This window comes from Hyperoodon ampullatus (genome assembly GCF_949752795.1).
Source record: "Hyperoodon ampullatus genome assembly, chromosome: 9".
NCBI classification, from domain to species: Eukaryota; Metazoa; Chordata; class Mammalia; order Artiodactyla; family Ziphiidae; genus Hyperoodon; species Hyperoodon ampullatus.
In genome coordinates, this window is record NC_136922.1 from 57,842,195 (window position 1) to 57,869,917 (window position 27,723).

General features: G+C 41.3%; 2 protein-coding genes across 5 annotated transcripts in view; one reads left to right on the top strand and one right to left on the bottom strand.

Moving 5' to 3' along the window:
- The window catches only part of OSBPL3 (oxysterol binding protein like 3), a gene marked incomplete at its 5' end in the record, with an annotated part of 89,270 nt that extends 62,485 nt beyond the window's left edge, over window positions 1–26,785 (bottom strand). For all 4 annotated transcript variants that reach the window (XM_079711927.1, XM_079711925.1, XM_079711926.1 and 1 more), the window contains 4 exons: window positions 2,081–2,194; window positions 3,734–3,787; window positions 4,239–4,355; window positions 26,690–26,785. In XM_079711927.1, the coding sequence (XP_079568053.1) occupies window positions 2,081–2,194; window positions 3,734–3,787; window positions 4,239–4,355; window positions 26,690–26,785 (381 nt within the window). The remainder of the gene's footprint in view (window positions 1–2,080; window positions 2,195–3,733; window positions 3,788–4,238; window positions 4,356–26,689) is intronic.
- LOC307058149 (alcohol dehydrogenase class-3-like) lies at window positions 9,523–10,647 on the top strand (the record flags this gene model as incomplete). Its single annotated transcript, XM_079711563.1, has 1 exon — window positions 9,523–10,647. One exon carries the CDS (start codon window positions 9,523–9,525, stop codon window positions 10,645–10,647), a length of 1,125 nt encoding a protein of 374 aa, XP_079567689.1.
- Window positions 26,786–27,723: the final 938 nt, after the last annotated feature.

The window sequence follows — 27,723 nt, forward strand, 5'->3', positions numbered from 1 at the left end:
TACATTTATCCATCTCTTAAAGTAGTTCTAAGTTCTCTTGTCCCAGTTTCTACTAACCGTACTAAAAATATTAGCACCATTTTTTTAAAAAACTCTTTTATAATTCAGACTTTTCACACCAATCTTCTCTGAACTGGAATGAATTAATAAATTCTTCCTAAAATATTTAATCTTGTTAATCTTCTCTGACAAAGAATATGTTGCTGAGGAATATATGTTAATGAATGTGAAGGTTACTTAAAAGAACATTTCTCCCACTCTTAGAAAACAAAAATCTGATAAAGTTTTATCAGTGATTTCCAGGATTTTTCAAACACACAAACACAAACTTTTAGCCATTCTCTCCAGGAGTGACTATCAATGTATAATTTCTATGAAAAGTAATGTTTGTATCTAGTAACTTTTATTATAAAGTATTTCAAATGTGCATAAAAGTACTACAAAGAATATAACAAGCACCTATGTACCATAGATATTTCTTAATAGTCAATATTTGTGTGTGTATGATGGTATATTAATACTTTCAAAATGAAAAATGATAGATATCTATATATGAGAACACAGAGACTCATGAAGTGGCAATTTAAAAGACCCTAAAAGGATGTATGGTAGGTTAACTTCCAAGAAGAAAAATCCAGGTCAATTCAGTTAAAATCTTTACTAATGCTGCTACTGAGAGCAAGGATGTGGAAATAAATGTCAGCAACATCCTTCACTTAGGAAGTGTTCGGTTGGAATTTATGTTTGTTATGTTGATTAGAAGTACACACAAGATTTAAAACCCCTCCAGGTGCTACTGGATGTGTCGTTTACAAGTAGAAGCAACACAGACTCACATCTATTTGTCTCCTTTAAATTATGTTCTTGAAATGTACTTCATTTCCCAGATGTTGTTAACTGACTGCCCAGGACAGTCAAATATATACTACTCCCCAAGCCTAAGCCCCTATGCCTGTTGCTGTAGGTAATTGCGTACAGCAGGGCTTCTCATCCTCGGCACATCGATAGGGTGGGCTGGAGACGTCTTTGCCGTGGGGGCAATCAAGCCCATGTATGTGCTAAGCATGTATTTGCCCAAGTACCACGACGTGCTATGGGGAGGACAGGGACACAATAAGATGGGGAGTTCATAATCTCATGCTTTTATTTTCCCAAAGCGCAGCCCCCATTCCCAATATTCCAAGTAATTTGTCCAAGTAAGAAAAGACTCTTAACATTTTCTCAATTAATTTCTAACACTCAGGTACCACCTAATAGTTATATATAATACATAAACATAGTGAGCTTACTGTGGGTCAGGCATTACGTCAAGTTTTCTACATGCAGCCCTACAAGATGAGCACTGGAACTCCCATTGTCGGGGTGGGAGGGTGGTGAGAAAACTGAGACTTTCAGAGATTAAATAATTTGTCAAAGGCTGAAAGCTAGTAAGTAGCCAGGCAGTCAAGATCTGAACCAGATCTGTACTCCAAAGCTCTTGCTTCATGCTTTTAACTATCTATACCACCTGCAGGAAAAGGGGCAGGAGAGGGTAGTTAAGCAGCTTTCAGAGATACTATTTGGAGACCCATCCTTTAGGGGAAAAATTTTTGACATCACTGTGGTATGCGAATTTTAATGGAATCCCTATAAATTTAGTCGAAGTTGTAAGATGGGGCTTCTCAGACTAAAGATCATATTTTATTTCAGGAAACATTTTAACCTATGGTAAATGGTTCTTCACTAAAGATGGTACTGCCTGGGGGTAGAGGGGGTTTGTATTTGGAAACATGAAGTTTTCTGTTTTTTGTTTTTTTGTTACTGATGTCACAATCACAAGGGAGGGGGGGATTTAGGGGATAAGAGACAAGGAGGCTAAACGTTCAGCAGTGTAAGAGACAGTCCTACACAAAGAAGAACTGTCCCATCCAGATATCAACAGATATATCCTTAGAAATACTTTGATAATGAAGATCTTCTACATGTTGGCTGGATGTTTTGAAATTCAAAACGCATCACCAACGGTGCTATAACTGACAATCCCTTCACAACATAAAGGAACTCTGTGCAACAGGAGACAGCATCTGGGAAGCAGTGTCACCTTCAGATGATAAATGTGCTCCTCGGTGTCCAGATCTATGCACTTTGACGACTTCTTCACAGACATCACCGAGAGCCCAACATCAATGCAGCCATGCAGCTTCTCTCTCTCTATCTGCAGAGGCACAAAGGGGGCCCCTTGAGAACCACAGTGTTAAAAACCATCAGAACATCCTTAACACTCTTTCCCATTACCCTCCCCTTCCACACCCACTAACAGTAAACATAGTAACTACGCTTCTCCAGTACTTAGCGTGAACTAGCACGGAGCTTAGTGCTATACACACATCATCCTATTTAACCTGTGAGGGAGGAAACATCTCCCCTTTTACAGACAGGAGACTGAATTACAGAGGGTTAAGTAACAAGCAGTTTGCACATTGCTAAGTGAGGAAGCAAGAAGGTGAGGAAACTAAAAAGTTAGCCCCATGACTCCTATGACAGTGAATTCACCTGTTAACTTCACTGCCTCCTGCAGAAATAGCTTCCGGTGTCTAAATTCATTTGGAAGTGACTTAAAAAGAGGAGTAAGTTTGTTTTCTATATCTGTGACTCCATTTCTGTTTGGTAAATAGGTTCATTTGTACCATTTTTTAGATTCCACATATAAGCGATATCAGATGATAGTTGTCTTTGTCTGACTTACTTCACTCCATATGATAATCTCTAGGTCCATCCATGTAGCTGCAAATCGCATTATTTCATTCATTTTTATGGCTGAGTAATATGGTTACCAAAGGGGAAGCGGGGGATAAATTGGGAGCCTGGGATTGACATATACACACTACTATATAAAATAGATAACTAATAAGGACCTACTGTATAGCACAGGGAACTCTACTCAATACTCTGTAATGACCCATATGGGAATGGAATCTAAAAAAGAATGGATATATGTATAACTGATTCACTTTGCTGTACAGCAGAAACTAACACATTATAAATCAACTATAATCCAATAAAAATTAATTTAAAAATTTCTTTAGAAGCTGAAGAAACCAAAAAAAATTTTTTTTTAATAAAAATTAAAAGAGGAGTAAGGAAGCTAATACAGGCCACTGTGGGTCAGGCACTATGGCACGTTTCTGCATTCACCCCAACAAGGTGAGCACCGTGAGAGAGGCGAAGAGAGGAAGACAGGAGGAGAGAAGTGCTGGGTGAGAGAGGGACCCCTACAAGGGCAGGACCAGCAGTCATTCCGAGTCCTCAAGGGCTGTCTGCCTGGTGTCCACACACAGGGGAACCTCCCGTCACCTTCACCAAGGTCCTTCTCCACTAAAACCCTCAGTCCCCATAACAGTGGGAGGGACACACTCTCTGTTTTGTTCCTATTACCTCACTGTGAAGAGGTCTCCCTCACCCAGAGAACCCCAGAGCACAACCCTAAGACCAGAACCCATGCCTGGATACCCAGTAGGGTGTTGATAGGGGCTCCTGCACCTCTACTTGGCGGGTGAACTGAGCCCACCCAAAACCCAGAGCAGGGACAGTGGGGAGCAGGCACCTCTGTTTCCTGAGAGGGAACCACCACCCCTCCCTGATTTCCAGTTTGAGGAAATGCAATTCCCAAATATGCACAATCTCATCCATGAGCTGACAACCACTAGCCTTTTAGAATTCTTCAATAGCATACTGGATTAACAAGACGACTTACATCACTTTGGTTCTTGGCATATTTCAAGATTCCTTTGTCCAGATAGAAGAATCTCTGTGGGGAATAAAGCAGAATTCATTAAGACATTCCCGGGACTTCCCTGGTGGTGCAGTGGTTAAGAATCCGCCTGCCAGTGCGGGGGACATGGTTTTGATCCCTGGTCTGGGAAGATTCCCACATGCCACAGAGCAACTAAGCCCGTGCGCCACAACTACTGAAGCCCGCGCGCCTAGGGCCCGTGCTCCGCAACAAGAGAAGCCACCGCAATGAGAAGCCCGCGCACCGCAACAGAGTAGCCCTCGCTCGCCGCAACTAGAGAAAGCCCACGCAAAGCAACGAAGCCCCAACGCAGCCAAAAAGAAATTTAAAAAAAAAAGACATTCCATTTAAACATCCTTCTCTTGGTCTCCATGCTCAACTTCAAATTAAATATAAGTGCTTAAGAACCGGGTCCTGAGTGGGGAATGTAGGTGCAAACGAAGGTGCGTCCCAGGCCAGTTCTTACCTTGTGCCAGCCTTTCAAGGGCCATTTCCTTTTTTTCAGCAAAAATCCTTTCTGAATTGGTGGCTCCTGGGTGTAATTCATCTCTCCCCTCAGTCCTTCCACCACTTCCCAGCTGTCCTGTTCCAACAAAAGAGTTCAGGCTCAATGGCTATCTTTAAAAAAAATAGTAATGTTAAGAAGCACTCGATCCCATCAGTAAATCCATCCAAGTTGATGAGACTGGCTGGGTGTGTTGGGGAGAAGAAATTCAAATTTAATTTATGTACAGTTCTTTGACTTTACAGATTTAATGTTATAATTTAGTGGCATCAAATTTTTTGTTGTTGTTGTTTTTGAAAAGCTCTCTCTCAGAAGGGAATGTCTCTGTCTTTTTTGGTGCTTGAAGCTTGACAACCACAACTAAAGGTAAAGACTTTCCTGTAAGTTCTATTTTTGTTCCCTTTGACATCATCAGTGATTTTCACTCACCACTAGACTTCGGTCTGAATTTGAACCCAAAGCTACAGACATTAGGATGGAGGCTGGGCAGGAGGGGTAGGGGTGGCTGGGAAAATTGGCTGAAAAGTGTGAGACTGCATGCAAGTTGGTAAACACAACACGTTGGTCAAAATGATGATTTAGTCACACTACCTCCAAATTCTAGGTATTTAAATGTTGGAAATCTTGAAGCATCAAAAAGGTGGTTCTGCAACAAGTATTTTCATCCTCTTTCCCCAAAAGTTTTGTTTTCTCCTCCTTTCTTTTGTTTCACAAACTTTGGTGGGGGGAGGGTACAATTATTGCTCTACTAAGCTGTTTGCAATTTTGAGGTACAAGTAGTTATTACTATAAATCTTCTACTGTTAGCTATTTGGGTTATTTCAAGTAATTGACTAGAAAAGAATTTTTAAAGGAATACTAAAGAAAAACACTAAAAATTTATTTTTAAATGCTTGAAAATGCACATACCATTGCAAAATTACCCCCGGATAGACCAAAACTGGCAACACTTCAGTGGGTTTTATTATTATTTTTACATTTTTTTGGGATATAACATACATGAAATGCTCAGATCTTAAGACTGTAATTTGAAGAATCTATATACCTATACCTACCATCCAGATCAGAGAGAAAACATTTCCAACACAAGGATAATTAAGTTTTGACAAACATGTCTTTCCCCTCCTCAGGTTTACTGAGATATTACTGGCAAATAACATACGCAAGTTTAAGATGTACAATGTGATGATTTGATACACCTCTATTCCCTCACAGAGTATACTATTTTTGTGTGTGTGATGATAACATCTAAGATCTACTCTCTTACCAGCTTTCAAGTATATAACATTGTTAATTATAGTCACCATGCTATACATTAGATCCCCAGAGCTTATTCATCTTACAGCTGGGAATTTGTACCATTCGACCAACATTCTCTCCATTTCCCCCACCTTCTGCCCCTGGTAGCCACCATTCTACTCTCTCCTTCTATGAGTTTGGCTTCTTTAGATTCTGAATATAAGTGAGAACATACAGTATTTATCTTTCTCTGTCTGATTTGTTTCACTTAGCATAATATCCTCAAGATCCATCCATGTTGTCACAAAAGGCAGGATTTCTTTTTTTATGGCTGAATAATATTCCATTGTGTATATGTACATATATGGAATATATGGAATCTTACATTTCCAGGGGATACATATACATCTTACATTTTCTTTATCCATTTACCCATCCAATGGGCACTTGGATTGTTTCCATGTTGTGGCTATTGTAGATAATGCTACAACGAAAACTGGGGTGTGGATATCTCAAGAGACAAACATGTCATCTGGGCCAAATTTCATGTTGAATAACTTGCTCTTAGTCAAATCTCCAGCCTGCAGTAAGTGGTACAGGCAGAGGCCAGAGGGGCTTGGAGATGGACCTTAATAACCTGGGAGCAGAAGCAATTAGATCCAAGTCCCAGGAAGCAGACAGTCTAATGGGAAGAGCAGGGAACCACAGAGAGTCCTGGGTGCTCTGGCTCAGTGTCTGTGTTGTCCTCAAGTTCAATACATGGAAAACACCTGGTAGCAAGACCATTTTCCTACCTTAGTGGCTGAACGCTTTGTATAACCATCCTGACAGATCTGCCTTATGTCTGATTGCACCTTACTCTCAGTAAGGCTTAAGGTACATCCCGGAGTTTTCAAACATAGCACTGGTTGAAATCTGGAGTTGTAAAAGTTGAATTCTTCAATGGAAAAACCAAAGCTTAGATTCAGCTTCTAAATTAGAGGACTTTTTCAAAAAGGTAAAAATGTCAAACGAGATTCTTTGTAGCAATTATTACCAATTATTTAGTCACTTAATTACATCCAGACAATAAATGGAAAATGCATAATATTAAGTGATGGGAAGCCACACACACACACAAAAATTCTGCTCACATTTACTTCAGCTCAAAAAAACCGGTCCTCAAAGTGTCTTGCTTGTCAAGATTTTAATGAATCATTAAAATCATCAAGTTAAAAATTTCACCTCCTCCAGGAAGCCTTCTTCAGAGGAAAGTACTATTTCATCCCTAGAGACTCCATCAGTATTTCATCTCACCTTCTGCTTATGATTGTATATGTGAGGTTTTATCATCCCTAGACTGGATAATAGACTCCTTGAGGCTCTAAAGTGTCTGTTCACTTCTGATTTCCTCAATGTGCCTAATCTGTTATCCTGTGAATAGTATGCATCTGATTGACAAATGGATAAACTTGGTCCTGGAATAAGGCTGCAAACAGATTTATGTTCTTGGAATATCATTCACTGGCTTGCATTTGAAGTATGCCCAATATCTTTGGGCTAAATGACTATTTACAAATCAAATACAGCACATTCACACTTGTGAAAGAAGGTGTATGTGTGTTATCACTGTTAAATGAAAATCTAAGGCTCGAAATCTTCTAAAAAGTACTCTAAGAAAATCAAGCCCTTTTGATTTGTTTGATTTAAGACTCCCAAGCAAAAGGCAACAGGCAGAGTGCTAATACTAGACCATCGTGCACATCTGCTGAAGACATTCAATTGTGCAAAATGCAAATGCCAAGAGGGATTAGACGTTACTGCATACTTTACAAAATTGAAAAACAAATGGAATAAGATCACACCTATAGTTTAAAGGATAACAAGGCTTAAATTTCAAAAATGTTTCAAGGATTCATGTTAGAACTAGATTTCTCCTGAACTCTTGGGACACAGTATATGCCTACCAATGAGCCAATGTGGAGGGCAGGGGATTAGGCTGGGTTTCTTGGCTCTTACAGTAAATAAGTCAAACAGGGTTTGCACTTATTACTATGAAATATCATCTTTTTCCCCTCACTTTATCTTCTATCTGGGCTCAGAACTTGGAACTCTTACGAGATTGGAAGAGCCAGATTTGAAGAATTTAAGAAAGTGAAGGCTCTCCTTGACTGAGGAAGAAAGCACTGCAGCCAACTCCTTTTCTGGCTCAACATCCAAATCCTCCCCCTCCCAACTTCCTTATCTGTCACTGTCCTTAAGTCATGAGGCTGAAACCTAAGAGCCAGCATCCAGCCAGTGGTTCTCAGTGGGTACTCTTCTCTCAGGCTGTGAAACCTTGGGGGCACTTTTAGTTGCCACAGTGATGGGGTGGGGGGTTGGTCTCTGGCATCTAATGCCTGGGGACCAGGAATGTTAGATGTCCTGAAATGTCTCAGTCTTGCACAATAAAGAAGTTGTCCCATATCCGCAAGATTTTCCAAAGTGCCAAGAGACATTTTCATAGGTGAAACCTGTTTATAATTATTCGAGCACAGAACTTAACTCTGTTTCACGTACTTACCAAAATATTTTTGCATGGTTTTTAACACACCCTGAATTCTTGGGAATGCAACTACTGAATAATTGAGATAAGACTGGACTTCTTCCTGTTAGGGACTTTAGCAAGAGTCACCCACCATTTTGCAGAATCGTGTCACTGAAGCCCGTGCCAGTTGCGGTATGTGAGTTATTAACACATCTCTATGGGTCTGCATTAGTAGCCGTCACCCCACATATAGGTGTATCTGACCACTTCATTACGTCTTCTGGTATAGTCATGTCTGGGCTTTTACATATTATAATGTATTCTTTAACCACTTCTCTGAAGTTTCCTTTATTCACAGTGTTATGTTGATAATTTCAAAATTATGTGGGCAATTATATTAAATTAATAATGAATTTCATTTGAGGAGAGTAAAGGCTTCACTGAAATGCTGGTCACAAAAAGGGGACATTGGTATGATGGAGTTAAGAGCCATTGCTGATCCTGACACCAATTCTGTGAGAAGGAATGCCAGACCAGGACACAATATAGTGAAATCACTTTGAAACTGTAAGGGCTTGATTATTATAAGTCAGTCCTGTTGGTTTCATCTTCAAAATGTGTATCTTCCATGTCCCTTCTCCTCTGTTTCCCCATCACCACATGCCGATCTCATCAAACCTGATGTCCCCAGACTCCCCACTTCTACAATCATTTATGGGACCTCACTAGGTCCTACTCTCCACGCAGTGTAAAAATGAATACAACATAATATTTGTCATTTCCACTGCTGTGGTTTACTTGTATTTTTCCAAGCTCCCAGAATCTTCTCTTGTTCTTTTCCACCCATACAAACGCTTCAAGATTTTAGTTCAGTTTTCTCTTTCCATGAAATTCCTAAGTTACCCAAACGACATCAATCATGTATTCCTGTAAATGATAGTAGTATTGCTGTCAATTACCAGGTAATTTAGTATTTTATGATTTTTTTTTCCATTTTTATCCCCAGTGCTTTGCTCTTCTGTCCCCAAACAGTTGTAGGGGCCATCATTTTAAGTTGTTTAGAACCCCAGCAAAAAACTGAGTATATAGTAGGAAAGAAAAGAATTCTCCTGGGTTTATTAATTGTTGGGGTCTCAAACAAAGAACATAGATTAAGGTCTCAAACCAAGTAAATGGCACTGGGTGGTTGGTCAACAAGGAGATATTAAAATGTATCCACACTTCTAGGCAGCCTGCCATTCAAAACACAAAAGAATAATGCCTCAGGAAACACTATCCAGTGGGGTAGATTGAAACAATATATAAATACAAAAATATAAACAACAAAAAGATAAAATGATTGAATACTTTCTAGCCCCATGAAAGCAGGAACCTTTTCTGTCTTGTTCACTACTTAATAGTGCATAGTATATGAAAGTGGTTAAGAATAAATCCTGGGATCTTTCATTGCGGTGGGGCCCCTCCCGAGTCCTCGCTTCATGCTGACCGGAATCCGAGGAGATGGCGAGCCAGGTTATCAAATGCAAGGCTGCAGTTGCCTGGGAGGCTAGAAAGCCTCTCTCCATAGAGGAGATAGAGGTGGCACCCCCAAAGGCTCATGAAGTTCGAATTAAGATTATTGCCACTGCAGTTTGCCACACTGATGCCTATACCCTGAGTAGGGCTGATCCTGAAGGGAGTTTTCCAGTGATCTTGGGACATGAAGGTCCTGGAATTGTGGAAAGTGTTGGTGAAGGAGTTACTAAGCTGAAGGCAGGTGATACTGTCATCCCACTTTACATCCCACAGTGTGGAGAGTGCAAGTTTTGTCTAAATCCTAAAACGAACCTTTGCCAGAAGATAAGAGTCACTCAAGGGAAAGGATTAATGCCAGATGGCACTAGCAGATTTACTTGTAAAGGAAAGACAATTTTACATTACATGGGAACCAGCACATTTTCTGAATACACAGTTGTGGCTGATATCTCTGTTGCTAAAATTGATCCTTTAGCCCCTTTGGATAAAGTCTGCCTTCTGGGTTGTGGCATTTCAACTGGTTATGGTGCTGCTGTGAACACTGCCAAGGTGGAGCCTGGCTCTACTTGTGCCATCTTTGGCCTGGGAGGAGTTGGATTGGCAGTTATCATGGGCTGTAAGGTGGCTGGTGCATCCCGGATCATTGGTGTGGACATCAATAAAGATAAATTCACAAGGACTAAGGAGTTTGGGGCCCCTGAGTGTATTAACCCCCAGGACTTCAGTAAACCTATCCAGGAAGTGCTCGTTGAGACAACAGATGGGGAAGTGGACAATTCCTTTGAGTGTATTGGTAACCTGAAAGTCATGAGAGCAGCGCTGGAGGCCTGCCACAAAGGCTGGGGCGTCAGCGTGGTGGCTGGAGTAGCTGCCTCAGGTGAAGAAGTTGCCACTCGTCCATTCCAGCTGGTAACAGGCCACACGTGGAAAGGCACTGCCTTTGGAGGATGGAAGAGTGTAGAAAGCGTCCCAAAGTTGGTGTCCAAATATATGTCCAAAAAAATAAAGATTGATGAATTTGTGACTCACAATTTGCCTTTTGACCAAATTAACGGAGCCTTTGAACTGGTGCATGCAGGAAAGAGCATCCGAACTGTCGTAAAGCTTTAAATTCAAAAGAGAAAAATTCTTCCTTCCTTGTAACTAAGTCTTGTGGTCTGATTGGAGCAGCCAGACAAGCAGGAAGGAGCTCTTTCAAGTTCACAGCTTCTTAGACCTTCATTAACTGACTCTGGGGAATAATGTTTTGAGTATAAATTCATAAACGTCTAATCAAGGACAAGACTAATACTGTCATAAGTCTGTTTTCTGGACTCTTCACATAAATAATTGCTGGCTCATTAAGGAATATTTTTAACATAATAAAAGGAATTTCTGCAAAAAAAAAAAAAAAAAAGAATAAATCCTGGGCTTCCCTGGTGGCGCAGTGGTTGAGAATCTGCCTGCCAATGCAGGGGACATGGGTTCAAACCCTAGTCCGGGAAGATCTCACATGCCGTGGAGCAACTAAGCCCGTGCACCATAACTACTGAGCCTGCGCTCCAGAGCCTTCAAGCCACAGCTACTGAAGCAGGCGCAACTAAAGCCCGTGCTCCACAACAAGAGAAGCCACCGCAGTGAGAGGTCTACGCACGGCAATGAAGAGGAGCCCCCACTCGCCGCAACTAGAGAAAACCCTCATGCAGCAACGAAGGCACAACACAGTCAAAAATAAATAATAAGTAAAATAAATAAATTTAAAAAAAAAAGAATCAATCCTAAGAGTTCTCATCACGTGGAAGAAAATTTTTTTTTCTATTTCTTTAATTTTGAATCTATCTGAGATGATGGATGTTCACTAAACTTATTGTGATGATAATTTCATGATGTATATAATAAGTCAAATCATTATGCTGTACACCTTAAACTTACACAGTGCTGTATGTCAATTATAACTCAATAAAACTGGAGGGAAAAAAATGGTCCATTGTAGATATGAATAAATATGTTGACCAAACTAATGAAGCAATTACAATAGCTAACATTATTAATAACGTTATTACTTATTATCTATCAGGAAGTGTTCTAAACACCACGTGTACATTGTTGCGCTTAATCTTTTCACAATCTTGCAAGGTTGGATTTATTAGTATATATTTTTAAATGTCTTTATTGCACCTTCATTGTTTTTTACATTTTTAAAACTAATAGACTATTTTTAGAGCAGTTTTAGGTTTATAGGAAAATTGAAATTACAAAAAGTTCCATACACTTCCTCTCTCGCCACACACAGTTTTCTCTGTTATTAACATCTTGCACTGATGTGGCACATTTTTTAAAAAATAGATGAACCAATGTGATACATCATTATTAACTAAAGTCCATAGTTTACACTAGGGAGTCACTCTTTGTGGTATACAGTTCTATGAGTTTTGCCAAATGCATAATGTCATATATCCACCATTTCAGTAACATACAAAATAGTTTCACTTCCCTAAAAATACTCCTCCCTTAACTTTCACCCCCTCTCAGTCTTCCTGGAAAACAGTATTTTTGGAATGTGGAAAACAAGGAAGAGAGAATAGGTAAATTTCCCCATGCTATAAAGTCACCTGACTACAAAATCGATATTTTCAATCATTCTGCTACATATTATAGCACACTGTATATTCTACTGTAATTTAAATATGTACAGTCTGATGATGAACAAAGAGTAAATGCCATGGGGCAGGGGGATGGAGGTGGGTAAGTCCAAGATGCGAAGCCATCTGAAGGAGTCAAGAAGCCCTGCCCTATAGATAGAGACAAGCAAGGCTGGGATCCTGAGCAGAGCTGCCACGTCTCCCATCCTGCATCCCCCTGAACTGGGGCGGGAAATCAGCCTGTGCATTTTAATGCTGCCAAGTCTTTGCTCATTCGCTGTCTTACATCTGGAACATCTGCCCCACCTACTTCTCAGCCTGATGAATTCTCACTTAGCCCCACACCACCTCCTTCTCGGGGCAGAAATTCTCTCCCTCCTCAGCACTTGCACACCTCACTTGCACTCTCTGTCTCCCTAGCTAGAAGGTGGGTACCGTGAGGACAGAGACTGGGGTTTATTTCTTATCACCTCACTACCTGTGACATAGGCGCCCTAAATATTTGCTGAACGAATGAGCCTGAGCAAGAGGCTATAAAAGGGCCTCACAGAGCCCTGGGGGTCAGGGACTTTAATAATATGTGCTGGATTGGAGTGAACTGGTACTCAGGACAGAAAAAAGCAGAGATGCCACTTTCTCTCGGCTAAAGGCAGCGGGTGGCAGGAAGTGGCTTCTACTGTGCTTCACACACCAGTGACCCAGGAGGAGGACATGCACCCTGAGCTGAGTGCCCTGAGAAACACACTGCAGGTGGACCTGGGCCCAGGGGAGATCAGGCCCTGCTGACTTAGCCCAACACAGCTGGGCTGATATCTGCTCTGGGGGCGTCAGGCTTAAAGCTCCCCATGAATATCAGGTGGAGAGAGAAATAGGACAGGGTAGGGGTAAGCGGCTTCTTAAGGTCTTTGTTTGAGTTTAAATGAAGACAGTCTGGCACTGTCATCTGGCATTAAATTCAGTCTGTTTCACTGAACATCTAAAAGTGCCAAATATAGAAAGCTGCTTTGTGGTAGGAAAGGCAACTAAGGATTTATTCATGCTCATGAGCTGGCAAAGTTCATTTCCATATTGCTGAGTGCACAAATTGAAAGCACTTCCCTCCAGCACAGCTGTTGCCACAGCATACATCTCCTCTGCACCTTTCAAATGCTGGGTTCTCAGTCACTGCCCTTAGAGGGATGTCAGAAATAGAAAACGATTTAAAACTTTAATTTCTTCCTGCAGCTGAAAAGTGTTGTGAAAGGAAGTTCTGTGGTTGCCTCTGTCTGCCATGACTGGGAAGTGGGTTGTTCTGATTATTTATTTAGTCTGTTTATCAGGTTTTTAAAAATCACAAGGCAATCCCCAGCATTAAATCACATGGAACACAATTTAGCATGACTTTAAAGGCATGTGTAATCTTCTAAAGCCTCAGGATCATCAATATCATCTTTTATGACTGTATTATGAACACATGGAAATTCTTGCCAACAGATTTCCAGTTAATATAACGATAGCTTTAACTGTTGTCAGACCAATTCTGGACTTATATTTCAATCACTGACACTTGGAGTTGTTGCTTCTTGTCAATTGTTTCTTCCTCAACTCAGAGTTTTTGAACACCAACAAACCTGATAGAAAGAAAAACTAAAAGAACAGAGTGGGGGTGGGGTGGATATGCAATCTAACGCAGTGCTTCTCAACTGTAACGTACTGATCACTGAGGATCTTGTCAAAACACAGAGTTCAGGTTCGTAGGGCTGGGGCGAGGCCTGAGCTTCTGCACCTGCACAGGTGAGGCCACTGCTTTTGCTGGACCACAGAACCACTCCAAGCAGCCACACTCTAGGAGACCAGCCTGCCTTGAAGAACTGGGATTTGACTCAGTAGGCTCTGAGGGTAAAACCAGGGCCAATGGGTGAGAATTATAAGGCCCTGGATTCCACCTCTGCATAAAGGATGCTTGTCTGATAATAATTAGTGCTGTGAAAAGTAACAGAAACGACAAGGGCTATGAAAGAGTACGTTCCCTAGTCACTGGGGAGCTCTGTCAGAGGCTGGCATAGGTGCTGCAGATGGATTCCTAGACTAGGAAGGAGGTCAGGGTAAATGAGCTTGAGATCCCTTCGAAATCTTATATCATAACCTCATGTCTATTAACTGGGTATAAAGTCTCAGGTATGCAAGGTAAGTTCTAGAGATTTGCTTACGACATGTGCCAACAGTTAATAATACTATTGTATTGTGCACTTAAACATTTGTTAAGATAGTAGATCTCATGTTAAGTGTTATCATAATAAAAATAAATAAAATGAAATAAAAGAAAATAAAATATTGGCTGATAAAGTCTCCAAAAAAAACAAATTAAAAATAAGTAGTATTAACTTCAGTCTAGTAACTTCAGGTTCAATCCCTGACCTTAGGGTCTAAATGAGAAGATTAAGGAAAAAAGGAAGACTGAGCCATGAAGAGCCTGCTCAGATCCTGAAGGCTCTGTGGGGAGCAGCACATGACCTGCCAACAGCCACTGTCCTTCCTCTCCCTTCACACACAGAGACGCAGTTCACCAACCCACACCGGGGTGGAAAGGTAAACACTCAGATGACTGAGGCCCCCAAATGTCTTAAGTCTTAATTACTTGGGTAGACCCAGACCAAAACCCTGGAGACTTAATAAGTCAGATAATAGAGAATATGCAATTGGTCTTTGGGGTAAACCCTTGAGAAAGCACCGGAGGTGAGGATAAGAAAAGGAGAGTCATTGGCAGCAGTAGATACTGACAACGGGGAGAAAAAGCATGTGAGTTATCAGGTCTGTTGGTGACTCCACCTGAGGCCATTCCTATCTTGGGTACCAAATAAGAGAAAAATGCTTTCCAATTGTGTTGACCACAGGTGGATTTATAATTAAAATAGTATTAACAAAAAACTTTAATGCACATATAATGATGATTTCTATCCTGTTTATCACTCACTTAGCATTTATGGGTATAATTACATTGGTACTTTTTAAGATCCTCAAATAAATCTGTGGGTTATTAATATTTGTTAAATATCCCCCAATTGTATGCAAGACCTTCAAGACTACGGACTGCATCTTTTTTTTTTTTTTTTTTTTGCGGTATGCGGGCCTCTCACTGTTGTGGCCTCTCCCGTTGCGGAGCACAGGCTCCGGACGTGCAGGCTCAGCGGCCATGGCTCACGGGCCCAGCCGCCCCGCGGCATGTGGGATTTTCCCGGACCGGGGCACGAACCCGTATCCCCTGCATCGGCAGGCGGACTCTCAACCACTGCGCCACCAGGGAAGCCCCGGACTGCATCTTTTATGCACTTTTCTCTCTGTAATGCTCTGCTCTGTAAATAAGAGCCTCTTAAGAGCTGTAGCTACTGTTAAAGATGGAGGCACCCAACCCTATAGATGTCATTCTGCTCTGGCCATGCAGCCCACCAGCGTGGTGGCAATGTTTTTATAGTTGCTATTGTGGTAGTGATTATAGTGATACAAGTAACAACTACTATTTGGTGGATAACTTCTATGTGCCTCAAAATGATTCTGTAGTGAAGGTATTATTATTCTCATTTTACAGATGAGGAAAATGAAGCTCCAAAGTAGTTTGCCCAGGATCACAAACTATTGCGTGGTGGACCCCATCTGTGGACTGGAGACCACACACAGAACTTCTCTGTTCAACATCAACTCTGGAAAGACGACCTACAAGTGTATTAGAGTCCATCCAAGGCCACTTACTCCCCTTACCCAGGACTACTTTCTCCCCAAGCAGAGTCTGTCTCTGACAGCACGTTCTGGCACTTAGCATGCATGTGTGTTAGCCAATGATGACAGGACCGCTCTCTCCACCCAAGGGACTCAAGAGTCTCTTCTGAGTTTTTTTTCCAGGGAATACAGTAATGATTTGTTTTATCCCATAGAGTCATGAAATATTTCTTTTAAATACCAGAGTTTGAGAGAGAATGTGGAAGTTACCCAGCTCTTTCATTTTAGAGATCAGGAATCTAACAGAAACGAGCTTAGTAGGGCCACAACAAGGAGTGAAGGACTTCTGAGGACCAGAACCCAGTCCTTTGACCCCAACTCAGTACCCTTTCCACTACCCCTTCCTAAGAATTACCATGTTTCCATAGTGGCAGATGGCCTTGTGTAGGAGATCCTGGGCTAACTCACCACATGGACACATACCATGCGATAACAGGGAAAATCTCTAATACAGACTCTTATGTGAGTGGGACTAGACCAGAGGCATGATGGTGGAAGACTTCCGCTTGGTTTTATACCTTCCAGCACTGTTCAGTGTTTTATCTTTATTACCTTTAAATTTTAAAAAATCATACCTTTTTTGGCATATCATAGAGCTCTGCCCTTTGGCATCTGAGCCCTGGTGAGAATCACTGACTCTCTGTATTCAGATATAACACTTTTGTAATCCAAGCACAGGACAACCACAGCTCCTCAAGAAAACCCACCCCATTGCTGGATGATGCTAGCTGATGACAGTACCCTCTCTTACAGTGCACTCAAAGCTATTTTTTCAGAGCTAATTGAAATTTACAATCAAAGTAGAGGTACATTCTGGCTAATTAATGCATATACGATTTAAAAATCATAGGAGAAGCTGGCAGAAGTTTAGCACAATAAACGTCCTTATCCTTGATCCAAATCATCAGTGACTTTCTTTCACCTCTCTATAAGAATAACTGGTTCTCATCATGAGAACCTAGCAACAGATTAAGATCCCGGAGAGCCTCATGAATCAAAAAAGGAATGGCTTTTGTGTTATGTAGGTTATATTCTAGTTATAACTGAGCTTCTATTTAACAGGGTAGTCTCTAACTCAAAGGTCTAAGGCTTAGCACCATATAGGTACTGGAGATGCAAAGATGTGAAACCAAATGTTGGCCTTCAAAAAGTTAACGTACATTAAAATTAGAGACACCACACGGTTGAAAACTTGTAAATGCCGAATGCGAGTCTCACATAAACCTGCTACAGACTCCGGTTCCAGGGTAGGCACAATCTCACATAGGGCTGGATCCACCTTAGCGAAATGACTTGAACTGGGATATGAAGAAAAACTGACACAGTGTGAGAAGCAGGGTTTCTGAGGCTACCCTGACAAATTACCACAACGTTGGTGACTTAAAGCAACAGAAATTTATCCTCTAACAGTTCTGCAAGCCAGAAGTCCAAGATTAAGGCGTTAGCAGGGCTATGCTCCCTCCAGAGACTCTAAGGGAGAATGTGTTTGTCTTAACTTGGGTTGCTGTAACAAATACCACAGACTGGGAGGGTAGTCCAAGATAAAGGTGCCAGTAGATTCGGTTCCTGGTGAGAACCCGCTCCCTGACCTGTAAACAGCTGCCTTCTCGCTGTCTGCTCTTCCTCCACACCTAAGAGCAAGAAGCTCTGTCATCTGTCCTCTTCTCATAAGGGCATTAATCCCAGGATGAAGGCACCACCCTCATGACCTCATCTGAACCAAACTATCCCCCAGAGGCCCCACCTCTAAATGTCATCATATTGGGGGTCAGGGCTTCAACATATGAACTGGAGTGGGGCGGGCACAGACACAAACATTCAGTCTATAATAGCATTCCTTGCCCCTTCCGGTTTCTGGTGGCCTTGGCGTTCCTTGGCTTGTATTCCCATCACCCAGATCTCTGCCTCCGTCTTCACACACATCACCTTCTCCTCCATGTCTGTCTTCTCTCTGTGTGTTTCTTATAAGGACACCGGTCACTGAACTTGGGGCTGACCTGGATAATCCAGGATGTTCTCATCTCAAGATTCTTAAATTAATTACATCTTTTACCAAATAAGGTAACCTTCACAGGTTCCAAGGACTAGGATGTAGATATATCTTTGGGGGTGGGGGGACCATTCAGCCTACTACACAGGGCAAGAGAAACCACTAGGCCAGAGACTGCCAGGAAAGTGACTCATCTGGAGTGAGAATAGAGAGGAGGTGATTTTGGTTGTGGTGGGAGCTTGTGTAGAGGTGCAGAGGGAGACACAGCTGGACTCGATGGTAGGGCCAGGGTGTAGAGGACCTTAGAGAGGTGTCAGATTATTCCAGGGAAGTCTCCTGTTTTGCCTAGGTCCTACTTACACTGTCACTTCTCGGCCTTTAGTATCAATATTTTAATAGCATCACATCACTGAAGTAGACTCAGACTTTCCCCTCCCTGGGAAAGAACTGTTGAGTCACTTTGGTTCACATTTGCATCTATAGCTCCTAGAAAAACATCTAGTAACTGCAAAGCTAGTAAGCTGTGCTCTCAACAAAAGCATCTGAATCGGTTCTGCCTTCCTGTATCCTGCACTGTGGCCAATGCCAACCGTCAATAAATAACACTGATTCTCTTAAGGTATCCATGTAGTTTCTGTCAAACTAGTGTTTCTAAAACCCACCAAAATATATTTGCTATGGGTGTTATTCTGGAACTGCAGAACAGTTTGGATGGATCAGTAACTTCCAGAAGTGTTTTAAGAGTTTGGTTTCTTGTGCTCTTCAGAGTGTGGAAGGCAGCTGTCATTTGTAGACATGCAAAGTGACAAGGAAACCCCGACAATTCAAATACATCATTTTAGCTGAAGTTTTCATTTCTTCCTGTATCAAATGTTTGGTTTTTTCTTTACAAGACTTACTCAGAGTAGAAATATATTGAGAATTGAGTGCTGGGTCTTTGCCCTTCCTACATTCAGTGCATAATGTCACAACCATAGGTGTGACCAAAAGGTAGGCAGTAAGGAGAAGTAAAAGGCTCAGAAAGCGGGGGGGGATCTGAAAAACTAAGATGGAACTATATAGTTAATTATTTTTCTCTGTTGGAGCCACCAGAAAAATAACAGCTCTGGACAAACAGACCTGGGGGATCGTTATGGCTGCTTCCCTCATCTGTGTTACTCTTGCCCCTGCATTCACAGAGTGAATCATTTGTACATAGGGCACGTGGAACTTGAATTAACGTCTAAAGAAGCTTTCTAGCATCTAAAGAAACCTAGTGTTCTTCACATAGATGGCTGCCTGACCTCTACCACTTCTTAGCTGTGTGGCTCTAAACTGGCAGTTAATTGGGCCCTGTTTTCTTTCTAAAGTGTAGAAAAAATACAGACCTCGTTGGATTGTTTTGAGACTCCAAAGGAGAGTAGGAGAGGATCTTATGAGCTGTAAAGGTGCTATCAGATGCTTGTTAACTTCCAGAGTTCCTTGCTGACTCTTTTCAGAGCAGCCTAGACAGAAGCCAAGCCGTCTGCCTCTGCACAGTGCCACCAGCCTCGCAGCTGAAAGGATGAAACAGGGAAGCAGTCACCATGTGGTACTGCTTGAGGGCTCCTGCTTCTAACACTTACATAACACTACGTGCTGGCTCTCTTCTAACTGAAGCAACTGTCACAACCTAATGTGACACAAGGCACAGGGGGATTAAGGACCCTGCCCAAGGTCAAACAGCTTATAGACAGCCCAAGATTTAAACTCAGGCTATCTGGCTCTCAAGCAACTTCATGCTCATTGCCTTTTATTTTTCTGTGACCATCATAGAACAATGTGACACAGTCATGCCATTCCCAAGTCACTCTTCCTTGACGGGTCTTTATTGTGGTGTTTATTCAGCCCATACTTACAAAAGGCAGCTGGTAAATCTCAGTGTCTAAAGACACAATGAATTAAAAGAAATAAATGGAACTACATATTTTCAATACCTAGAGAGCTGAAATTATAAACACCTGAACGTTATAGCTTTAATTCACTCTTCTTGGCAAATTCTCTCCCATTCAACTCCTGTGTCTTACGGGTTCTGGCAGCAAGCCCAGAACCACCCTGGGCTCCCTGGAGTACAGCATAATCTAAGAGCCTGCATAAATAAATTCTCATCAGGTGACCCTGGGAGAGCTCAAAGGCCACCTCAGATTGCCCCAGGGACAAGAGGGTGACAAGAATAAATTACATAATTGTATGGAGACTTACATAGCAATAGATCTCTCCATTTCAAATCCCCTGCAATAATGAGAGAAGCACTTGTTAATTATTTTGGAAGGATTCAGTTCCAGATTTCTGACTTACACAGCAAATTAAAAAAAAAAGAATGGAAGCCATGCTCTCTTTACAATCCACAGTCTTCCCAAGCAAAGTTGATTTCTTATTTGTAGTGATGTGTTCAGCTGTCCTATCCTTAGTAGCTTCACATCTCCCTGCTCATGGTCTCTTACTAATAGGTTCTCAATGGATATTGGTTGAAGACATAAAAATTAGGGCATATAGAACTCTTTCAAAAAAGACAAAACCTATTCATTCATCTCTAGCACAATCTGGCTTCTGAAATGTGTTACTTGGAAAGTTCTAGGAAGGAAATGTAAGGGGCAGTGGGAAAAAAGACAAGAGGAAATTACTCATATTTTACAGGTTTTGAAATAGCAATTCTCTCTCCCACTTAGACATCCCTTAACCTACTTAATATACGTATAGAGCTTTGTGAATTGCAGTCTTTCTACCTAGCAACCACATGCTTATTCATTCATTCATTTAATCCACACTTACCGAATGTCTACCATGTGCAGCCTAGGTACTCTGTATTTATTATTTCATTTAGTTTTCAAAAGGAAGCAAAATTATCTACATTTCACAGCTGAAGAACCAAGACTGAGAGGTTTTCTATAACATGGCAAGGTCATCCCACTAGCAAAAAGCAGAGCCAGTGTGAATACAGGTCAGTTAAAACAAAGGCAGTCATTATTTCTGTTCCACACTTTCCAACAGAGCAGTTTGTCTGGAGATCCCAGGTTTAGAAAGTATTTAGGGATTTCATCATTTGCCAGGAAAAACTCAAATGGAGAGGTCTTTGTTCGTTTTTTGAAATCCTCATATGTCTGTCACCAGAGTGAGGGAGTTGGGGAATTTGTGGCTTTTTGCTCCCATTCTCCACATGTACCTGCCCATGCATTTCAACCTGCCCTCGATAGAGGGATATTTGCTGCTGGTGTGCAGTAAATTCAGCCCAGTAATTTGCACCTGCCATGTGCAAAGCCCCGTGCCAGTGCCGTGAGAGCTCAAAAGATGTGTAAATAGGACCCAGGACTCAAAGAACCACACAACTCTTTCAAACCAATGAATTAATCAAAAGAGAGGAGAGAACAGGGCTGTGTTAGGCATGGCATTAGCCAAACTGAAGGTCCCCAAACAGAACTTTTGTGAAGGCCTCTCTCAACTCCTGTCTGGTCCCTGGCAGAACTGGGGTACCCTCTTCCTCTGTTCTTATTTTCTCATGAACGGACTTAAACCAGACTTTCATGCCCACCACTCCAAGGAAACCACTCGGCAATGTCACCAATGACCTCCACAACCAACGGGCATTCTCAGCTTCACTTTATTTGACCTATCAAGCAGCCACTTTAAAGTACTGCAATTCACATAGACTGCATGTATGCTGCAAATGATCTATAGAGAGCATATATTATTTTTTATAAAAGTTATTTTTAAAGGGCTAAAGCAATAAATGAAGATTCTTTTCAAGAAAATCGCAAAATTCAAAAGGGCAGAACCGTTTCATATGATTTAATCTAGCTAAAGGGGATAGCTGAGCCAAAGCCTGGGATGGGGAAGAAAAGTGAAGCAAAGACTGACTTAGAACGCTACAAGGAATGGGGTGTGATGAAGACAGTCAGAAGGGACCAACAACCTATTCTCTGTGTAAGCTGGGTTCCTTTAGTTGGAGATTTCCTGCAAGGAGAATAGATTCCTATCCAGTAAAGGTGCTATATCTAAAGGATGGTCTATTTCAAAGAGATCTACTTCTTGTGCAGAGTATCAGGGTTCTTGAAACAAGGACATCTCACTTCTGGCTCCAGAATTTGCCAAAGTAAAGAGAGCTCATCAGTAATTGTTTCTTAAATTTACAGAGGACCTTTCTCCAATGAGCTTCAATGGCTTTTAGCCAGTGAAAATACTAAATTTTCTCTCACGACATCCCTGCAAAGGAAGCAGAAGATGGAGAACTGAGGTGAACTTCACTTGCCAGAAGTTCCTCCAACAGCAGAATATAAAGACTGTAGCAGCTCTCTCTTTATTTCAGCCCTCTCATATCACTAAGGGGTGACAAATGTGGCACCCATGCTGCCACTCACCCTGTGTATGCCCATGAATCGTTACTGAAAACATGGCACTCTTTCCCACTGAACCCAGACTCAACTGAAGAATCCTTCTCAACACAATGCTCTAAGCAGCTACTACCAATAGATAGGTGAATGCATGGGGAAAGGACATACAAGGACACTCATGCAAGAAAAAACCCAGCAGAACAGAATGGGATAAGAATTTAACGCCTGGGACTTCCCTGGTGGTGCAGTGGATAAGACTCCGCACCCCCAATGCAGGGGGTCCGGGTTCAATCCCTGGTCAGGGAACTAGATCCCACATGCATTCTGCAACTAAGAGTTTGTATGTCACAACTAAGGAGCCCACATGTCGCAACTAAGGAGCCAGTGAGCCGCAACTAAGGAGCCCACGTGCCACAACTAAGGAGATGCAAGCTGCAACTAAGATCTCACACAACAAAATAAACAAACAAATAAATAAACAAATTTAACACTTTTTCCACTTGCTTTAGGTACAGGTTATGTCCTATGTTCAAGATATCAAATGTAGCTCATATATTAAACATTCTGTTACATTCTTCCCTAAAAGTACTTTGTTAATATGTATAAAGTAAGATACATTTTACAGTATACATTCATATATACATTGTATAGTTTTGTGGACCTTTGTACAACACTAACAAGGTATGGGTAGGTACACATATGATGCCTGCAAAAGTTTCTGGGGGCAAAAAGTAGAACTACTCATTATGAAAATTTAGGTTTTCCACATATAGGAATGAAATTCAAATTAATGTTAACTATAACAATAAAAATAAACGTTAATATTAACTCAGCACCTACTATGAGTCTGACCCTACATTAAATACTTTAATTCTAATCCTCACAATAATCATATGAGAAAAGAACTATTATTATTCCAATTTTATTGATGAGAAAACTGAGGCTTAGAGAGTTTAAGGTTACAGAATTAATTATTGAGTGGAAGCAAGGTTGGAGAGTTCAAGCTCTAATCACTAGGCATACCCTCCTCCTAAAATTATCTTGATAAAATTATATTTAAAGGCTGTTTCCACATTGACAAAATGAGGCATAGTGTATTTAAAATTTCAAAGGCCCTAGTATTTAAGTTAAAAGATGACAGCACCCTTCTCCTTGGGTTTTCAAGGCTGTAAGTTGTAAACTTTGTCTTAGGTTCAATTTGTAGAAATGAAAAACACAGATCACACTTAACACCCAGGTCTCATCATTTTGTCCATTAAGGAAGCAAGCTCTTCTAACACAGATATTTGGAAAGGGGAGTATCCACACATAAATGAGGGCTTCTAGAGATTTACATGAGGAGGCTCTGGGATAGGAAAAACAAGTTCAAGTTCAGTTCAAGAAACAAGGACAAGGGCAAATTCAGTGGGAGGAAGTGAAAGAAAGCCAGTGTGGCTAGAGTCCAGAGAACCAATGTCACCTGGCAACGGTGGATGAGAATTTAAACAAAAATGACTCCAGAAGACCAAGTCTTTCAGCCAAGGTTGTACCGTAAGCTTATGCATTTAGTGCCCCTTCCCTGTCACCTCACGAGCTCCAAACAGCAAAAATATATAAAAATATACACATGTAGGGGTTTTTTTTGATATGTCTGTGTGATTTGGAAAAAAAACAAAACAAGATTCAATATCTCATGGATAAGACACAAAATAGAAATGCAAAGGATACTGCAGACAGAGGCGTCCAGGAGTCCTACTTCAGTGGGCTAATGAAGCTACAAATATCCCCAGGAAAAGGCTGGGACCTGAGCTAGCTTATTGTTGGAAATCAGAGAATGTGGAGGGGGAAGCCCCACACCACAATGAAAGGAGGCTTTAAAAATCTGCCTATCCAGATTGATGGTAGGATGCAGACAGTCTCACAACCAGGACCTGGCCATGCTGCACGCTGGCCTGGTGGTGGCTCTTACATACTCCTGGTTGATGTGGAACAGAGGCTCCAGCTGCAAATATCAGACTTGGCTCTGGGCTGGGGTCATCAGAGGTAGGAAGGAGGTAATAGAAAATCACAGGTGAGTGCAGAGAAAGGACACAGGGAAAGCAAGCTCAAGATGGCGCCCTAAACTATAATTCCAAAGTGTGTGAGAAAAACTAGCATTAAGGAAGGTGGCCAATAAACTTAACATCAGACTTATCTCCTCCAGATGGAATGAATAGAAAAACCTAAAAATGACTTTAATCTGGAGCTTTAAAAACAAGTAGGTTTTTGCACAGATTATCTTCATTGGTTATATTTGAACGTTCCTCAAATTAAATAAATTATATAAGTCTTGAAGTTTTAAATGGTGAACTTGCAATTTCCAGCAAAGTGACTGGAAACACAGCATGGTCGCTACATTTAGCGTCCAAGAGACCCCTGGATATGGCTGTGTCCCCTAAGAGCCATGAAGTAAGAACTTCCAAGGTCCCTGTAACTCTGTGGCACGTTCAGAAACTAAAAGACAGTCTTGGGACAGTGTGTGACGTGGGATGGACATGGATTGCCAAGGTGGACAACACAGAGGGAAAAGCTGAGCCAGTCCTGCGACTGAACACCTTTCTTTGATAGAGGGAAGGGAAAGTGGATTGAGTAAGAAAATGGTTCCTGAAAATTAAACTTGGCCTTGTAACTAGACTCAGGCTAAAGCTGGAATGAACTTATTAAATTCTCCGTCTTCTCTGGCACAGAGGGAAAATAAGTGTTTATGTGTATAAAGCAACATTACATGCAAATTAAAGTGAGAGATCCTAAATATAAAAGATGACCAATTGACGAATGAATGGCTGAATGATCAACCCATTCTAAGTCAGAAAAAAGGTGAGGCCTCAAGCACATTCCTCTTACTCTTTATGATGTAACCTCAAAAATAAAAGCTCTGTGAAAACCAAATCAATCAATTTCAAATAATACATCAAAAAAAAGTTTCTATGGTATTCAGTCTTAGAATTTCATTCATTGCACTGCTCCAGTTGCTATGGTGTTATAAGCACTGGCTGTTTGAATGAATCATGTGTTCTCCCTTTATCCAAGGAGGACATGGCAATAGATGCTACTAAGTGCAAAGGGCTGGGGGAAGATCACATACTCGGCTCTAATCCCAACCAGATTTTTGGCTTAGGGAGAGAAACACCCCCGTGGAAAGCTGACAAAGTGGGTGAGATTAACCACCCTCATGAAACTAGAACTCCCACGGAGCCATGATATGTTAGCCAAGGAGTAACCTTAGTCATTTTTTTTTAATCCCAGAAGGAAGTGATAACAGTGATGAAAAAATTGTTCTTCCCAACCCCTCAGGGGAGATCTTGGAGAGCTCCCCAAACGCCCCTATGGCAAAATCTAATTTGTCTAGAATTATAGATTCTAATGCCATGAAGCAGTATTGAGAGGTGGCAAGCTCCCTGTCCCAGGCAACGTTGGAAGCGGAAGACCCGTGGTGATGCGTCATAAATGTGTGGACTTGCCTGAGGTGGGAGGCTGCTTGATTGTTGCTTCCAATCTGGAACCAAGGACTCAGAGCCAATTTAGGCCAGTGCGTCCCATGGAAGAAAGGCAATGCCAACACAGCCAGCAGACACTGAAAAGGCTCCGAGACCACTTTGGTTGTAAACCCACAGCTTTTGGGCAGCCTACTCTCTTTTGACTTAACTGAAGGTGAAAGAATTATAATAATTAGTGTGCATTTACTGCCATGGATCTAAAACCAGCAAATTCTGCTAACAGAGATTTTTTTAGAAAGGAAATCAAGGAGCAACATATAATTAGCTGAGAGTTATTTAGGAGTTAATTATTCAGTCCTTTGTTTCACTTCTTTCTTCTTCCTACTTGACTCCTTTTGACCACTTCTCTGTTGACTTGCTTCCCTTGCCCGTTAGAGAAGTAAAGCATGTGAGACCCAAAGTTATAACGGGGCATTCTGTGGTTGGAAGTTGTCATAAAAGGTTTGGTAAAGTGAAGGAAGAAGAGGGCGGGAGGATATTATAATTACTGGAAAAGTGATTGTTAGCTTTTTTGTTTTGGTTAGTAGGGTATAAAGGAAAGTGTGGGCTCTGGAGTCAAACAGAATGAGCTTTGTTTTCTTGTTTCTGCCACTTAATTGACCAGCTATGTGTCCTTGGGCAGATAACTCAGTTGGTCTGACTCAACTTCCTCACGGAGAAAACAGGAATATCGATATCTGTGTTGGAGGGCAGTTGCAACGATTGAGTGAAATAATCCAAAGAGACAAATATATTTCTTCCCATCCAGTAGGCTCTCGAGCTGTATTATTAAAATTATCTAAAATTTACTCTTCTTAGATAATTAAGATATGACTAAAAGCAAATGCTCTTAAACTGAGAAGTAGGAGTTCCCAAGTAAATGTACAGATTTTAATCTGCAAACTTCTTGATTTAAATTTGCATCTTAAAATTTGCATTAAACTTTACCTGTCGACTTCCCTGCTTGGAAGAGCAACTACTTGTGCTCCTTGAAGGTGAGACCAATTTTGGGGACACCCCAAGGCTCTTCTCATCACTCATCATGAACAGCAGGTCCTTGGCCTTGATGTAGTCAAAATGCCATAGAAGACAGTGGAGCACAGAGTATGGCAGTCCGACACAAGCAGGTGGCTCAGCTTTTATCCAGTATGTTTTAAAAGCATTTTGGATGACCCAGAGGAAATCCCTAAAACAAAAAGAAAAGAATTAGAGAGAAGGTACAAGGCATCAGATATCATCTATAATTAACACTGATTGCCCACAAGTGGTTTATCTACACTACAGATTACAGAGCCACAATGGTTACTCACATCAGGGGCTGTGAAGGAAAAGACGCATTATACCTATCTCTTATTGGAAATTACGTATAGGCAGTTTTTCGTGTAACTTTGCAATATAATAGGCTTAAGAACTTGAGTAAGAAAATTTGAGTCCAGACACATACAAAATCTGTACTATAAAAACCATCCCAAACCACGAGATACCACTTCATACCAACCCTGATAGATACAATCAAAAAACTGAAAAATAACCAGTGTTGGAAGAAACAGCAACCTTTAGGCATTGCTGCTAGGAATGCAAAATAGTGTAGCCATAGTTGAAAACAGTTTGGCAGTTTTTAAAAAGTTAAACATAGAATTATCATATGATTCAGCAGCTCCGCTCCTAGGTATATACCCGAAAGAACTGAAAACAAGTATTCTAACAAAAACTTGTACAAGTATGTTCACCACAATGCTATTTATTCACAATAGTCAAAGGTAGAAACAACCCAAATGTCCATCCACTGATGCATGGATAAACTACATATGGTATATGCTATGGTCTGGATGTTTACACCTCCCCCCTAACTGCCACCTCCACCCATATGTTGAAATCCTAATGCCCAATGAGATAGTATTAGGAGGTGGGGCCTTTGGGAGGTGTTAGGGCCTGAGGGCAGAGCCCTCATGAATGGCATTACTGCCCTTATGAAAGAGACC